The following is a 19,080-nucleotide window of genomic DNA, read 5'->3' on the forward strand; positions in this document are numbered from 1 at the left end:
TTTTGAACTAGCCTCCGGTTTGAAAGTTAATTTCCAAAAAAGTCGTTTGTATGACGTTGGTGTTAGTATTGATGAGTTGAATATTGTTGCAAATCAAATCGGGTGTCAAGTAGGACAATTTCCATTTACTTATCTTGGATTACCTATCGGGTCTAGAATGAATCGAACTAAAGATTGGACTCCGGTAATTGAGAAGTTTAAAAGTAGGCTTTCGAGTTGGAAAATGCGAACGATGTCATTTGGTGGCCGATTGGTTCTAATTAAATCGGTTCTTACTAGTCACCCATTGTATTACTTCTCTCTCTTTCATGCTCCGCCCCGTGTGTTAAATATCCTTGAAAGTGTGAGATGTTCTTTTTTTTGGGGCGGGTCGGATTCGGGTTCTAAAATAAATTGGGTTAAATGGGACAATGTTATTGCATCCTATGGGAATGGGGGGGTTAAATATTGGCGCTCTTAAAAGTGAAAATCTTGCTTTACTTGGGAAGTGGTGGTGGAGGTTTAAAACCGAAACCAATGCACTTTGGGTGAAAATTATTCGTAGTATTTATGGCTCGTGTGGTGGCTTGATGATGAGGAGTGACATACCCCGCTCTTCATCGTTAGGCACTTGGACTAACATCATTTTGGCAGCAAAAGCTTTGGACGATTTGCACATTCCTTTTTGCTCCTCTTTTGTGAAAACAGTGGGGGATGGGACTGCTACATCATTCTGGAACGAAATTTGGGTCGGGGACAGACGACTACGTGACAGATTTCCTAGATTATTCAGGCTTGAAAGTTCAAAAGAGGCTTTGGTGAGTGATCGGCTACAGGTGAACAACTCAGGATCTACTTCGATAGTCTGGAATTGGATCAGAAGCCCATTCGGGGGGTCATCAGGTGAACTCGAGTCGCTAGCTGCACTTCTCTCTAATTTGAATTTGGATCGTAACAGCAAAGATGCTTGGTCGTGGAACATGGCGAGCAACAACAAATTTACGGTAAAAAACTGTCGGCTCTCGTGGATGAACACCTACTTTCGATCGGCAACAACATTATTGAAACTTTCCGTAACAATTTGGTCCCAAAGAAATTGGAAATATTTTCGTGGCGGGTTATCAAGAAGCGTATACCGGTTAGAACGGAGCTCGACAAAAGAGGTATTGATCTCCATAGTGTTAGGTGCCCACTCTGCGATGACGACTTGGAAACTATTGACCATGCCTTAATATTTTGTAAGCACTCAATGGAGTTACGGAATCGTGTTTTCGGATGGTGGGGACTTGGCAACTTCACGAATTTGAGCTCCAACGAAATTCTCCGAGGGATTGCTCCTTCTCAACTATCATGTCGAGGTAAGATGGTGTGGCAAGCGGTTGAATGGGTTTGTGTCTATTTCATATGGTAAAATCGGAATAATATGGTTTTTCGCGGTAAATCGTGGAACGCCCCGATTGCTCTTAATGAAATTCAAACCAAATCCTATGAATGGGTCTCGCAAAGGCTAAAAGGAAATAAATTAGATTGGCTTGTATGGCTTAATAATCCTTGTGTGTATCTTACAATGTAGGTCTAGTCAAAGTGGTTGCTATCTTTGCAACCAATTGGTACTAGTCAATATTTGTGTATCGTGTTGTATGGATGTGAGCATCTGAACCTTGTAACTTTCTCGTGATCTATATTATTGCTTGCCTTTCAAAAAAAAAAAATATTCTTTTGACATAAAGGAAAATACCAAACAACTCCTCCTTAAAATGACAAGATAATGACATAATTACTGAAATAGTCCTTGTAGTTTTAGCCAAATTACTGAAATAGTCCCTTGAGTTTTATCTTAACTGAGATAGTCCTTGTGGTTTTCAAAATGTTGTTGAGATAGTCCTTTTGCTACTGAAATAGTCCCTGGGATTTCTGAAAACCACGAGGACCAAGTAGATCAAAATAAAACCGTGGAGACTATTTCAGCAATTCAAGTGAAACCACGGGAGTAGTAGATAGATTACATAAAGAAACTTCTTTCCAAAAGTTAAATCCCCCGTCAGTATAAAATTTCATGCATAGGGACAACTTTATAAAGTAGGATTATTTGTTTACGGAATTGTATTTATGCTAGTTACAATGTATAAGTGGCATAAACGTGTTTTCTAATGAAAATTTACAAAGCATATTAAGTTGTACATGAATGTTCGAGATGAATTGAACACAATATTTTGTTTTTTCAAAATTAAAATTGTATACGTAGAAGTTATTTGTGGAAAATGGTTAATCTAGAAAACGAGGAAGTAAATCTAAATTGGTGGATAACTTTTTGACGTGATATTATTGTATATTAGTCTAAACGCACTAACATATCTATAAATATCGTCAAATATAACTTTTCCTCAGCTAAATCGATATTGTATATAATATTCATTATTTGGTATTATCTCACATGAGAATTCATAAAAGATGGTATTATCTCACATGAGAATTCATAAAAGATGGTTATTTAGTTTGCCTGTTGGCAAACTAAACATCACAACGAAGAATATTAACGCTTTTTGGCTTTTCTTTTCTTTAAAACTAGTGAAATGACTCGTGAAATTACGGGTTTGTTTAAATGAATTTTATGTATTAAGTGAACGTAAATGCTAAACTCATTTAGTTTAATGACCCGTGAAACCACAGAATCCGACTAAAAAACTCGTCAGCTGAACATTTCATCAAACACCTAAAATGCATATTAAACAATCCACATCCAATCATAAGTGATAATATTGGTTGTCATTTTATTTTAAAAGTGTAAATTAAATATAAATTTAGAATTGGTTTCCTTCTGCCTAACTTTTATACCTTCTCGTACTAAATTCAAAATAATTAATTAAAATAATTCAAAATTATTTAATTTTAATAATTAAAATAATTATTAATAAGATTTAATAATAATACTTAATTAATAAGATTTAACTTTTAATTTAAAATTATTAAGATTAATGACATCATGTAATACCCCGTCAGAATCCACTAACGAAGTATTAACTCCTGGTCCCACAGTTTAGCGGTCACGCCCTCTATATGAGACGTTTCCGAAAAGTATTCGCATTAATCATTAAAACAAAGCCATTTATTAAAGAAAATGTAACTGGAAACATTTGACGTCAATGACTAATGTAAATGAACCCCAAACATCTTAAAAGAAAACTGTTTAAATGCGAATATTTGTTCTTGAAATGAAAATGATAAACATGCTGGATGCCGTCCAGTTCTAGCAGCAAACAGCATATAACTTCAATTAAGCGGAAGCACTAGCTCTATGTACCTGAGATGAAACATGCAAAACGTCAACGAAAACGTTGAGTGAATCTACAGGTTTAGTAAATCATTTTTTAAGTTAGGCCACAAGATTTTTCTTAGAATACATCATAGGAAAAGTACACATTATCATGAACACTTGATTATAAAGCTTTAACCTTTGCGTGAGCCGAGCACACGTCTTTAGTTTACCCTATACTGGCGATAAACCGATCAAGTGTACGAGTAACAACTATATAAGCACATGTTTTTGCGGTAAGGTTTGTCAAACCTAACGGTACCGTCCCTATAAAGTCGAGCTTACAAAGTAACTAATATAATCAAGCTAAGGGATTTTTGATCTGAACTCATATGTATATTCTTGGTAAGTTATTTGTGCCTGATATTGCTCCAAACGAACATATATTTAGTCGTAATATCGTTTCAAAATGTAATGCTTTTAATTGTAATTTCCTTATTTTTAGTTGTAATCGTTTAAATAAATAAGTGCGAAGACGAAAGACGAAGATCGCTCGAAAATGAAGATTTAAAGACGAAAACGAAGATTTGAAAGATGAAAACGTTCAAAATGCTCAAACGTACAAGTTACACTCCAAGTGTTTTAATTTATCGAAGAATAACGTCTAAAAATTGACAAGAGTACAAGTCGCGGAACGCAAAGTACACGATATTAAATTATACGAAAATGCATTCGAGAAATCGGGACCGAGACATAAACCGGGCGTAAACGTACGAGACAATGGAGCAAAAATTACAAGTCAACTATGCACAAGAATATAATATAATATTTATATAATTATATATAATGATATATATATATTATATATATATATATATATATATATATATATATATATATATATATATATATATATATATATATATATATATATATATAATATGTCGACAAGTAAAATGCCAAAAATTTGGTGAGCTGGAATCCGAAGCTCCGCACTCGCGGAGCTGTAAGGCACAAAAGTGCCGCACTCGCGGAGCCGTAAAATTCAAAACTGGCCTGTAAATACTCGAAGCATTCTGCCGAATCCAACCACCATATTTCATATTTCATTTCTAAATCTCTGTTTTTTTTATATATTATTTATATTTATAATTTTAATTTAAGTTAATTTTAATAATAAGGGTATTGTAACGTTTAATTTACGGGTTTTAAGTCGGAGTTCTGTCCGTATACCGCTACGCTAATAATATCGTTATTATCATTGTTATTACTATCGTTATTTGATAATGCTAAAAACGAACATATATTTCATAGCATTATCCCTCAAGAAAGACAAGTTTTTAGTTGCAATTGTTCTATTTACAAGTGATATTCGTTTAAATAATAAAAGGTGAAGACAAAAGACAGATTCGACGAATTGAAGACGCAAACGACCAAAAAGCTCAAAAGTACAAAGTACAATCAAAGTGGTTCCAATTATTGATGAGAAACGTCTCAAAATTACAAGAGTATACGACGCGAAACGCAAAATACAAAATATTAAATTGTACGCAAGGACGTTCGAAAATCCGAAACCGGGACCAAAGTCAACTCTCAACGCTCGACGCAACGGACTAAAAATTACAAGTCAACTATGCACATAAATATAATATAATATTTAAATAATTCTTATAATTATTTATATATTATATAATATATTATAAAAACCGTCGGCAGAAGAAACAACAACATGTGAGTTGGAAAAAGAGGCCATGCGATCGCATGGCCTGGAAGGCAAAAAGCCATGCGATCGCATGGCAGTAGGTGACAGGCCTGATCTATAAATTTCGCAGTTTTTGAGCACATAAACACATCTTTTTCTTTCTCTCTATCATACGATATATATATATATATATATATATATATATATATATATATATATATATATATATATATATATATATATATATATATATATATATATTATATTTTAATTTTAAATGTTAATAATAAGGGTATGTTAGCGAATGTTGTAAGGGTGTAAGTCGAAATTCTGTCCGTGTAAAGCTACGCTATTTTTAATCATTGTAAGTTATGTTCAACCTTTTTAATTTAATGTCTCGTAGCTAAGTTATTATTACGCTTATTTAAGACGAAGTAATCATGATTTTGGGCTAAAAATATTAAGATTGGGTAATTGGGCTTTATACCATAATTGGAGTTTGGACAAAAGAACGACACTTGTGGAAATCAGACTATGGGCTATTAATGGGTTTTATATTAACTAAATGATACCTCGTTAATTTAATATATAGACTTATAATTTGACGTATTTATATATAACCACATATGCTTGACTGTGTACGGTGGGCGGGATATCTATAAATACCAATAATTGTTCATTTTACCGGACACGGAACTGGATTAATAGTTAATAGACTTGTTGAAATAGGGGTGGATTACATTCAAGGGTAATTGGTGTAATTGTTAACAAAGTAGTAAAACATTGGTTTACACGCAGTCGATAACCTGGTGTATTCATTAAACAAAGTATTAAGACCTTGTTATAATTCGAATCCCCAATTAGTTGGAATATTTGACTTCGGGAATAAGAATAATTTGACGAAGACTTTCGCACTTTATATTTATGCCTGATGGACTATTATGGACAAATCCGTATGGACATATCGAATAATCCAGGACAAAGGACAATTAATCCATGGGAATAAACTAAAATCAACACGTCAAACATCATGATTACGGGAGTTTAAATAAGCATAATTCCTTTATTTTCATATTTAATTGCACTTCTAATTATCGCTCTTTTATTTATTGTCATTATATTTAATTGCACTTTTAATTATCGTACTTTTTAATTATCGCGCTTTTATTTATCGCAATTTCATTATCGTTATTTACTTTACACTTTAAATTAAGTCTTTTTATTTATTTAATATTTTACATTAGGTTTTAACTGCGACTAAAGTTTTAAAAATCGACAAACCGGTCATTAAACGGTAAAAACCCCCTTTTTATAATAATAATATTACTTATATATATTTGTATTTTTATAAGTTAAACTAATATAGCGTTAAGCTTGTATAAGTGTATCCCTGTGGAACGAACCGGACTTACTAAAAACTACAATACTGTACGATTAGGTACATTGCCTATAAGTGTTGTAGCAAGGTTTAGGTATATCCATTCTATAAATAAATAAATATCTTGTGTAAAATTGTATCGTATTTAATAGTATTTCGTTGTAAAAATAATACTATTTCCTAGTACACCTCGCACACATCAAGTATTTTTGGCGCCGCTGCCGGGGACAATTCTTGCTTAAAATGCCGGAAGCGCAACGCTATAAAAAAAGATTTTTATTAATTTTTAAGTTTACTTTTATAAAAATACGCTTTTGTAAAAATACGTTTTAAATATTCGAAAATATAAAAAGAAAAACAAAAATATAAATATTTTTAAGAGTTTGTTATATATATATAAAACTATAAGGTTTCTTTATTTTTATTTTGTAAAAATATAAGTTTTATTTAATTTATATAAATATATTATATAAATATATAAAACAGAAAACTGAAAAAAAAATTAAAATAAAATAAAAACTCTCGAGGCCCAGTACTGTAGTAGCCCAAGGCCTGGCCCGAAATCTTAGCTCATGCGATCGCATGAGCCCGAAGGTAAATTCTCATGCGATCGCATGAGGGTACCTGACACGCCACATTTGACTTCTAACATCAATCATTACGGAGTAATTATTATTATTATTATTATTATTTAAAACCCTAATTAGGGTTAGTATTTTAAATTGTTTAATTTTAGTTTTTAGATTTAATTTGTATTTTTAGTTTTAGTTTTTATTAATATATAAAATTAATAGTTTTATAAAATAAATATTATAAAAATAATATTTTTATAAAAAATTGTACTTTTTACAACTTTAAGATTATTTTTATATTTTGTAACTTTTAATTTGTTTTAGCGTAATATTTGTATTTTTCGCTCGTATTTAGTTTTAAGTTCTAGTTTTTGCCATAGTATTTTTATTTCTAGATTTTTAGGCTTTGCCGTAAAATTCCTTAAGTGCGTTTTCTTTAGACTAAGATTTATGTGCTTTAGAATTTTGCGACGCCTTTTTAAGTTTTAGTACCTTTTTAAGTTATTGCCATTTGGGATATAGTATTTCTTTTAAGCTTTAATATTTTTACACGCAACTTTTAATTCTTAGTTTTTAGTTCCTTTTTAAGTTTCGACGCGCTAATTTCTTATTTTTATTTTTTGACGCCTATTATTTTTCGCCTTTTATTTTTCGACGTTTTTCGACGCGCTCTTTTTCTTTCTTATTTCTCGCCGATCTAGTTTTTAGGACTTAGATTTTTTTTTCTATTTCTTATCTAAAATTTCTTTAAATTTAAACGAAAAATTATTTTAAGTAGTTAAATTGATAGACATCAAAATTTTCTGGTTCGTAGTAATAGTTGGATTTGTACGTGGACCGGGTTATTGGAGCCAAACAGTACTCAATTATATTGAGACCAAACGAATCCTGCCCCTCTGCTGCATCTTTTGGCTATTCGAAACGTGGGCAAAATCAGAAAAGTCTATTAATTTGATAACTTATATAATTTTTCTTATTTTTATAACTAATAGGATATTCAGTGAATGCACCGAGCAAAACGTTCACCACCTTTCGTACGTTCACCACATGTAACTCGATCAAGACATCTAGCTAATATTGTCGCCGTTGATTTTTCTTTAGAAACGTCATCTAGTCGACCAAGTACTCCAATTCAAATTTTTGATAATCCATTTTTTGAACCCGACCTTACAATTGAGAATCCGGAGAATATTCAGGGACGATTCATAGATCCTGAACCACTAATCTTTCCTCCGGAACCACCAATCATTCAAACAGAGATTATTGAGGAACTAACCATTAAATCAGAATCCTCTAGTGATTCAGATTCAACAAATTCAATCATGGAGAATCTGGAACCTTTAAGTATGGAAGACCGAATGAGAGCTAAACGCACTGGCCAAGGTCATGCAATTACTCAACCACACATTAATGCGCCAGATTATGAAATCAAAGGACAAATCCTACACATGGTAACAAATCAATGCCAATTTAGTGGTGCGCCGAAGGAAGATCCAAATGAACATCTTCGTACCTTTAATAGGATTTGCACACTATTTAAAATAAGAGAAGTGGAGGGTGAACATATATATCTCATGTTATTTCCCTCGACTTTAAAGGGAGAAGCCAAAGATTGGTTAGAATCGTTACCTGAAGGGGCGATTGATACATGGGACGTTTTAGTTGAAAAATTTCTTAAACAATTCTTTCCGGCATCTAAAGCCGTGAGACTTCAAGGAGAAATTGTTACGTTCACACAAAAGCCAAATGAAACTCTATATGAGGCGTGGACAAGATTTGGAAAGTTATTGAGAGGATGTCCGCAACATGGTTTAGACACTTGTCAAATAGTACAAATATTCTACCAAGGATGCGACATCACTACAAGGAAAGACATCGATATAGCAGCTGGTGGTTCCATTATGAAGAAAACCGCAACTGACGCTTACAAAATTATTGATAACACTGCTTCCCACTCACATGAGTGGCACCAAGAAAAAGATATCGTTAGATCATCTAAAGCAGCTAGAGCCGATTCTAGCCATGACTTTGATTCCATTTCTGCAAAGATATATGTTGTCGAGAGACAAATGAAAAAGATGACTAAAGATATCCACTCAATACGAATTAGTTGTGAGCAGTGTGGAGGACCACATTTGACAAAAGATTGTCTCAGTATTGAATTAACAATGGAACAAAGAGAGAATGTTTCATACATAAACCAAAGGCCTGGAAATAATTATCAGAATAATTATCAACCGCCAAGACCGATCTACAATCAAAATCAGAATTATAACCGAAATGTTCCATACAACAACCAACAAGGTCCTAGCAATCAACAAGTATCCAATAATACTTACAATCAGTAAAGACCTGTTTTTCAAAATAAACCATCATAAACTGATGATAAAAAGCCAAATTTAGAAGATATGATGTCGAAGCTAGTTGATTCTCAAACTCAATTTTTCACATCTCAGAAACAAACCAATGAACAAAATGCTCAAGCATTTAGAAATCAACAAGCTTCTATTCAAAATTCGAAACAAGAAGTAAGCAACCTAGCAAGGTTGATAGGTGAAAGAAAATCGGGAAGTCTACCTAGTGATACAAATGCTAACCCCCGGAATGAAACAGCTAAATCCATTACCACGAGAAGTGGTATTACACTTAAACCACCTGAAATACCTATAATTTCTGATGAAGCTATTCCTACTCCACAAGAACCACAATCTGAACAAGATAAGGAAACAGAACCGGTAGTTGAAAAGGTTAATGAAGATAATACAGTTAAAGCTAAACCTTATGTTAAACCATACCAACCACCACTTCCTTACCCTCGTAAAATGAGAAAAGAGAGACTTGAAGCTGAGCAATCCAAATTCTTGGATATGTTTAAACAAATAAATGTCAATCTTCCTTTCATTGATGTGATTTCAGGAATGCCTAGATATGCTAAATTCTTGAAAGATTTAATCACGAATAGAAAGAAAATGGAAGAACTCTCGGCTGTTACTATGAATGCTAATTGCTCTGCAGTGCTGTTGAATAAGATACCAGAAAAACTTTCAGATCCAGGAAGTTTCACAATTCCATGTTTTCTGGGTAGTCTTAGTTCAATAGAAGCAGTGGCAGACTTAGGTGCTAGTATAAATCTAATGCCGTATTCACTATACACTAAACTAGACCTTGGAGAATTGAAACCAACAAGAATAAGCATACAACTAGCCGATCGATGTAACGACCCAACCCGTTAACCATCCGAAAACGTGCCACAAAAAAAATTTCTGAAACAGTTGATCTGGACGGCGTCCAAAAGCTTGGACGGCGTCCAGCTCTTAAGACTGGGACGGCGTCCAGACATCTGGGACGGCGTTCAGATGTACTAAAACATTCTGATCAGTTTTTCGAACTCACGCGGGCGAAAACCCGCTTCCCGACACTTTTAAACCAAAACACTTTCACAATATATTACAATAGTTTAAACTAAGAGTTTTTCACAATAAAAAAAAACCGAGTTTTACGACACCGGGCCCACATCGACCCAAAATACCATAAGTGACTATTTCGACCCATTAGTTTATACAAAAACATAGACCGAGCATGGGATTGGGGACACGCTACCCCATCCTAATCAAATCCAAAAGCAAGTCTTCTAAAGCAACTACGCAAGTCCACTAGTCCCCGCGCTTACCCGAGCCACCGCATCCATGCAATCTATAAAAATGTAAACAACGAGAGGGTAAGCTAACGCTTAGTGAATGATAATATACTACATACATATATATGTATAAAATAGACACGCCACACAAATATCAAATACCGCATACCAAAGCATCCAAGTATAAGGCAAGCTAAGCTAAGCATACCATAGTCACTAAGCAACAAGCTATAGATACATCAACAATTATAAGTTCACCAACGACGATGTGAACAACGCCAAGAAGCTACACCCGGAGGGTTAGCTACATCACGACAATAAAACAATATATATATATATATAACAATATATAAATGAATAAGGTTAACCCCTTAACCCATTACCGAATACCAAACACCACTATGAAGATTGGCCGAACAACCCGAGCCTTAGTGAATTCGCACAACCCGATATTCACTTCTTCACCAATTCAACTACCGAGGTTGGCCGAACTACCCGAGCCTTAGTGAATTCGCACAACCCGAGATTCACTACCTCATCACAAGATGACCGAACAACCCGAGTCATCATGAATCCGCACTACCCGAGATTCACTTCTCATCATCAAACCCACGGTCATGGGATTATAAAATCCACCACATCGGGGTTATCCACATCACAACAATATCAACCCTTCGCCTTTGGGGTTATAACATCCAAATCACAACCACGTGTGATAACGTACACACAACGTGTACCTCGCCAAAGGTAAACAACCAAAACGCACAACCGTGCCAATTGGACCTATACACAAGTCCATCAAATCCACCTATATGTGAAGTGAGCTCTATAACTGAGAACCACTTCACCCGACCCGCACCCATCCTACACATACATATGCACATAGGATATTAACACTCACCTTGTCGCCTTGATGAATGCTTCCAAATAAACCGCCACGCGCCAATGGAAAGTACCTATTCCATTATCACAAATACAACAACACAATTAGGGTTGACTTACAAACCAACCCAATTTACCCTTAGTGCAATTTCGACCCAAATGCACTTCCAAGCACAAACCGCGCCATAACTAACCAATAATCACTAACACGAGTGAAAATGGTCCTAACACACCAATTAAACCCGAACACAAGTGTTAAACACGGGCCATACCCATTTTGACACCAAAACCCTAATTTTGACCCATTTCAAAATTAGTTAACCAAACTTACCCAAAAAGGGTTCCATCACTTCCATAATCACTAATCCAAGTGATTAAACTCCAAATCAAAGCCTAATCAAGGCCAAAACGTCAACCAACCCAAAACCCGCCAAGTGACAAGATTAACAAGTCACCATGAACCTACTTCATCATCTAAAAGGGTTTCACAACAAACTAACTCAAAACCCTAACTTGAAAATCAAATTTAACAAATGAAATTCGGAGTTTGAGCTTACCAATACCACCACAACGTAGCTAGGAGCGAGATGAACAACTTTAGAACCCGAGCTTTTGCGAGAATCCGACTCCTTCTTCTCCAAATCCACCTCTCTCTCTCTCAAACTCTTACTCTCTCACTAGAACAAGATGAGAGTGTTTGTGTGGGTGTTAGTGGAGCAAATGAGGCTCCTAGAACTGATCTTGTGGCCTTAACTCGTTCCATAAGTGAAAATACCATTTTGCCCCTCTAAAAATCTTAAAATAACCCAGCTGGCCCGACAGACAAACTGGACGGCGTCCCAATTTCTGGACGGCGTCCAGCCTTTAACATCAGGACGGCGTCCCACCTTACTGGACGGCGTCCAGCCTTTAACATCTGGATGGCGTCCCACCATCCTGGACGGCGTCCCGAACAACTAAAAAGTCAGAAACAGGATTAGGGTCTTACAACTCTCCCCCACTTAGAATCGATCACGTCCTCGTGATCCTCGTCACTTAACCAAACAGACCACACTCTACGGTCCTCAACATAAGTCCCAATCCGACTTTCCTAGGCAACTCTTCCCAAGGAATCACCTTTAACAACTAAAATCGTCTCCCGCAATTTGTCAAACCCACTATCCGAGCACTAAAACCATGCTCACTCCCTGTCATCAGGAAAACTCAACCAATCTCGAACCGAGATATCAATCCCCTAGCGTATCCTTACCGAGTACAACGCTAAAAGTAACCAAGTCAACCTAAGGTCAACAACACGAAACGATGGAGACCGAACCAAACGAATCCTTACGGATAACACCAATCACTAAACATCCCTTGTAGTGCGTAATACGACCCATACGCAACTACTGTAACATCATAAACAAACGGCTAAAACCAAAAGCGCCCAAAATGACTATGGCTATGCTAAACCAAAGGTGTACCAAAATCGACAATTCGTCACACCTGTAACAACATGTGAGCGAAGCACGGCTATCGCATCACTAATCCTACAACATGGTTCTCACGACCCCACCATCGGTGTATAAATCAACCGATAGTTCACACAACATGGTCCTTACGACCCCACCATTGGTGCATAAAACAACCAATAGATCAAACCAAACGGTCCTTACGACCCCACCACCGGCGTATAAAACAACCGATAGATCACAACTCAACATGGCCGAAACAACCCGAGTCTGAACACATATGGAGGATGGTCGAAACAACCCGAACCTTAGTGAATTCTCACAACCCGATATTCACCTACCCAATCCATATATCTCACAACGAAATGACCGCACAACCCGAGTCATCGTGAATACTCGCAACCCGATATTCACTACCACCACCACATAGTATAACCGAGGATGGCCGTACAACCCGAGCCTTAGTGAATCCGAACTACCCGACATTCACTACCTCAAACTATGAGTCCAACCAACAGGGACAATCGTACTACCCGAAATATTGTGAATATGAACAACCCGATATTCACGTCCCGCAACACAACTCAGGAATGGTACTCGCATTTCCCACTGGTACTCGCATTTCTCGATAATGTTACACCATACAACATAACACTACTCCCTTGATGAAGTCAGCGGACCCGAAGATCATGCTTCACCAATCTCAACACCGGATGAAGTCAGCGGACCCGAAAGTCATGCTTCACCGATATATCACCTCGCTCATGATGAAGTCAGCGGACCCGAAGATCATGCTTCACCAATCGCATACTCCCATGATGAAGTCAGCGGACTCCGAAAGTCATGCTTCATCATTCATCAATACCACGATGAAGTCAGCGGACCCCGAAGGTCATGCTTCATCAATCACATACGCACTTTCGGCCTCAAACAACGAGTAGTGCAACATCGCGCTCTGTTACACTATAGTGAATCCTAACGGATACCACTAACCATTCACACACTCGAGCAAGAACCACCTATATCAAACATAGGCACAAAACAATAATTCTCTAGAAGAGAATCCGACACACACCTCCCTTAACCGAAGGATTTCACCTTGCTCACCAAACACGTCCATTATCTCTCAACGAGATTTACCACATTACCACCTTGGTGATAATTCAAATCCAAACCATAAGTACAATTTATCCGAAATTTTACTCTACCACAAACCGACCAAATTTCCGGATCTACCAAAAGCATCATCCGAAATCTCACACTACAACTTCCTCGGGCGGAAGTGCAACTCCCCCACTTGGAACTACATCACATAACCTCATCTCTTACAACCGTACCATGCTACCAAAGGTAGACTTTACCAACAATTGGGCTCTCACGACCCATCACCACAGCTTGCTCCAACCGAGAGCACACGAAGGATTTAAATTAATCCTTAAACACTTCGAACGAAAAGTGTACTACAATTACATAAACCACACCCTCGCAATCATCCAATTGCTCTAGTTTGTCAATTTCCACCTAGTCACTCATGTACCTAAGGGTTTCACTTCGGTACCCTAAGTACAATGTAACCGCAACACAATCGGAGTTGAACAACACGCTAGTAGGTATAAAAGAGGCACCTAATGTCGCGTCATATAAACTCCATTACCAACATACATCGAGATTCAAAACACTCGATTTCAAGGGTTCCAACCACCCGACGAACCTCATAGTTCATCAACTTCCACATACAAGTGAACACGCGCTTAACAATCGAACACCAAAACCCATTTCCATGGCTTGGTAGAAACATTTCCCAAATACTAAGGAATGCTTGGTTACACCAAGTCTTACGCCCCTCGTCCAAAAATCAGTCATTACCATAGGGTACTTCCATTAGGAACGTCACCGTTAACAATAACATGTACAACACAATGCAATAACAAATCCGAACTTAAACGCCACATAAATAAATATTCAAATGACATATTTATTAAAATGAAACATACCTCAACGTCTCCTTGCGGCATTCGCCGCCAACTCGAGACAATCCTGCTTGCGATGCCCCTCCTTATGACAATAGTAGCACATCCCGTCATCACTTCTCGGCATTGTGCACTCCCACAACTTGTTGCCCCTAATACCACAATTGAAACATCTAGGTGCACGAGAATCCACCGTGCCTTTTCCCACATTACCCGTACTCGCACTTGCACCCTTATTTTTCTTACCCGGGGCGCCGTACGAATCAACCCTCCTCTTACTTGAAGGTTCACACATCTTTGATCGCGTATACGACTCGAAACCTCTAGCTAAGTTGAATAATTCCGCAAACGATTTCGCTTGACCCCGACTAATTTTACTTTTCAAGTCATCATTCATGGTCCGATAGAAATCCCCCATTAACAAACGATCATTCCCCAAATACTCCGGGCAAAAATGAGCCTTCGCCATAAAGGTCGTCTTGAGAGTATTCAAATCCATAGATCCTTGCCGCAAATTTCGCAACTCGTTACGCAATTCCCACAAATTGGCCGAAGTCCGAAACTCCTCGAAGAATTCCTCCTTAAACTCGTTCCACGATAAGGCCATAAATGTTTCGCCACCGACAAGATCGATCTTACCATCCAACCAATCCTTTGCCCTGCCCCGCAACAGACTAGTAGCGAGTCTCGACTTTTTCTCTGGAGGGCAATCAATAGTACGAAAACACCCTTCGACATCCGAAATCCAAGTTGTGCTTACCAAAGGATCCGGTTTCCCGTCATACATCGGGGGTTTAGTCCTCATGAAGCTCTTAAGACAACGCTCCATTTCACTGCTACCCCGAAATTCGGAATACTTTCTATCCATTTCTTCTCGAAACGCACTCATTTGCTCCGCAACGGCGGCCGCAACTCTAGAGTTAAACTCCTCGTCATTCGTCTCGATCTCGTTTCGCGTCGTCATTCTAACACCGCCCCATCTTGCTCAACACTCGTCGTACATCACTTGTTAAACATGATTTGCACCCGTAATAAGGTTTGCAAGTCCTTATTACGCACACACATCGTATCCCCTCGTTAGTACAACGACCATCTTGCTCGATGATATTCGCAACGCAACATAAACATAAACATAACACAATCGTATATTAATAATATCCACGTATTAATATACACGTTAGTCCATCTATCAATTAAGGCACTAACCAAATTCCCATTCCGACCCGTAATCCTACAAGTCCCGCAACAAATAAGCACACACAAAAGTCTAAGTCTAGGCACCTATCTCAAGTCACCTAAATCCCTTAGACCATGCTCTGATACCACTTGTAATGACCCAACCCGTTAACCATCCGAAAACGTGCCACAAAAAAAATTTCTGAAACAGTTGATCTGGACGGCGTCCAAAAGCTTGGACGGCGTCCAGCTCTTAAGACTGGGACGGTGTCCAGACATCTGGGACGGCGTCCAGATGTACTAAAACATTCTGATCAGTTTTTCGAACTCACGCGGGCGAAAACCCGCTTCCCGACACTTTTAAACCAAAACACTTTCACAATATATTACAATAGTTTAAACTAAGAGTTTTTCACAATAAAAAAAAACCGAGTTTTACGACACCGGGCCCACATCGACCCAAAATACCATAAGTGACTATTTCGACCCATTAGTTTATACAAAAACATAGACCGAGCATGGGATTGGGGACACGCTACCCCATCCTAATCAAATCCAAAAGCAAGTCTTCTAAAGCAACTACGCAAGTCCACTAGTCCCCGCGCTTACCCGAGCCACCGCATCTATGCAATCTATAAAAATGTAAACAACGAGAGGGTAAGCTAACGCTTAGTGAATGATAATATACTACATACATATATATGTATAAAATAGACACGCCGCACAAATATCAAATACCGCATACCAAAGCATCCAAGTATAAGGCAAGCTAAGCTAAGCATACCGTAGTCACTAAGCAACAAGCTATAGATACATCAACAATTATAAGTTCACCAACGACGATGTGAACAACGGCAAGAAGCTACACCCGGAGGGTTAGCTACATCACGACAATAAAACAATATATATATATATATATATATATATATATATATATATATATATATATATATATATATATATATATATATATATAACAATATATAAACGAATAAGGTTAACCCCTTAACCCATTACCGAATACCAAACACCACAATGAAGATTGGTCGAACAACCCGAGCCTTAGTGAATTCGCACAACCCGATATTCACTTCTTCACCAATTCAACAACCGAGGTTGGTCGAACTACCCGAGCCTTAGTGAATTCGCACAACCCGAGATTCACTACCTCATCACAAGATGACCGAACAACCCGAGTCATCATGAATTCGAACTACCCGAGATTCACTTCTCATCATCAAACCCACGGTCACGGGATTATAAAATCCACCACATCGGGGTTATCCACATCACAACAATATCAACCCTTCGCCTTTGGGGTTATAACATCCAAATCACAACCACGTGTGATAACGTACACACAATGTGTACCTCGCCAAAGGTAAACAACCAAAACGCACAACCGTGCCAATTGGACCTATACACAAGTCCATCAAATCCACCTATATGTGAAGTGAGCTCTATAACTGAGAACCACTTCACCCGACCCGCACCCATCCTACACATACATATGCACATAGGATATTAACACTCACCTTGTCGCCTTGATGAATGCTTCCAAATAAACTGCCACGCGCCAATGGAAAGTACCTATTCCATTTCACAAATACAACAACACAATTAGGGCTGACTTACAAACCAACCCAATTTACCCTTAGTGCAATTTCGACCCAAATGCACTTCCAAGCACAAACCGCGCCATAACTAACCAATAATCACTAACACGGGTGAAAATGGTCCTAACACACCAATTAAACCCGAACACAAGTGTTAAACACGGGCCATACCCATTTTGACACCAAAACCCTAATTTTGACCCATTTCAAAATTAGTTAACCAAACTCACCCAAAAAGGGTTCCATCACTTCCATAATCACTAATCCAAGTGATTAAACTCCAAATCAAAGCCTAATCAAGGCCAAAACGTCAACCAACCCAAAACCCGCCAAGTGACAAGATTAACAAGTCACCATGAACCTACTTCATCATCTAAAAGGGTTTCACAACAAACTAACTCAAAACCCTAACTTGAAAATCAAATTTAACAAATAAAATTCGGAGTTTGAGCTTACCAATACCACCACAACGTAGCTAGGAGCGAGATGAACAACTTTAGAACCCGAGCTTTTGCGAGAATCCGACTCCTTCTTCTCCAAATCCACCTCTCTCTCTCTCTAAAACTCTTACTCTCTCACTAGAACAAGATGAGAGTGTTTGTGTGGGTGTTAGTGGAGCAAATGAGGCTCCTAGAACTGATCTTGTGGCCTTAACTCGTTCCATAAGTGAAAATACCATTTTGCCCCTCTAAAAATCTTAAAATAACCCAGCTGGCCCGACAGACAAACTGGACGGCATCCCAATTTCTGGACGGCGTCCAGCCTTTAACATCTGGACGGCGTCCCACCTTACTAGACGACGTCCAGCCTTTAACATCTGGACGGCGTCCCACCATCCTGGACGGCGTCCCGAACAACTAAAAAGTCAGAAACAGGATTAGGGTCTTACAATCGATCAGTAAAATATTCTAGAGGGATAATGGAGAACATGCTAGTTAAAATTGGTACTTTAGTATTTCCAGTAGATTTTGTTATTCTAGACATGGAAGAAGATTCTCGAGTACCTCTCATATTAGGAAGACAATTCTTAAACACGGCCAAAGCAATAATAGACGTGTTTGGTAAGAAACTGACCCTAAGTATAGAGGACGAGAGTGTTACCTTTTCAGTTGATAGAGCCATGCAACAATCGCAATCTGTAGATGATACATGTTATTATATTCAAACTATAGAATCACATGCAGAATTGTTAGAAGAATTTCCAGAATTACAAGGAACAGGAGAATGTTCTTTAGGAGAAGGAACTGAACCAATTGATGAAACTGAAATGTTAGCTACACTTATGGCTAATGGATATGAACCAACAACAGAAGAAATTCAAATGCTAAAAGAAGAAGACAGATATCGATATAAATCATCGATAGAAGAACCACCGACATTAGAGTTAAAGCCACTTCCAAACCATTTGGAATACGCTTATTTACATGGTGAATCTGAATTACCTGCAATAATATCGTCTTCTCT

The 19,080-nt window shown here is 37.5% G+C and overlaps 1 protein-coding gene across 1 annotated transcript; it reads left to right on the forward strand.

Moving 5' to 3' along the window:
• Positions 1 to 410: 410 nt before the first annotated feature.
• LOC139899938 (uncharacterized) lies at positions 411 to 1,558 on the forward strand. Its single transcript, XM_071882762.1, has 3 exons — positions 411 to 797; positions 938 to 1,366; positions 1,553 to 1,558. Exons 1-3 carry the CDS (start codon positions 411 to 413, stop codon positions 1,556 to 1,558), a joined length of 822 nt encoding a protein of 273 aa, XP_071738863.1.
• Positions 1,559 to 19,080: the final 17,522 nt, after the last annotated feature.

Source organism: Rutidosis leptorrhynchoides, chromosome 3, assembly GCF_046630445.1.
Source record: "Rutidosis leptorrhynchoides isolate AG116_Rl617_1_P2 chromosome 3, CSIRO_AGI_Rlap_v1, whole genome shotgun sequence".
Lineage (NCBI taxonomy): Eukaryota > Viridiplantae > Streptophyta > Magnoliopsida > Asterales > Asteraceae > Rutidosis > Rutidosis leptorrhynchoides.

What these genes read in the sequence shown, in the direction of transcription:
- LOC139899938 (XM_071882762.1), top strand. Translation starts at nt 411, where the DNA reads ATGTTATTGCATCCTATGGGAATGGGGGGGTTAAATATTGGCGCTCTT. An exon ending in AAAGTTCAAAAGAGGCTTTG is followed by an intron (nt 798 to 937) that starts GTGAGTGATCGG and finishes GGATCGTAACAG; the next exon opens with CAAAGATGCTTGGTCGTGGA.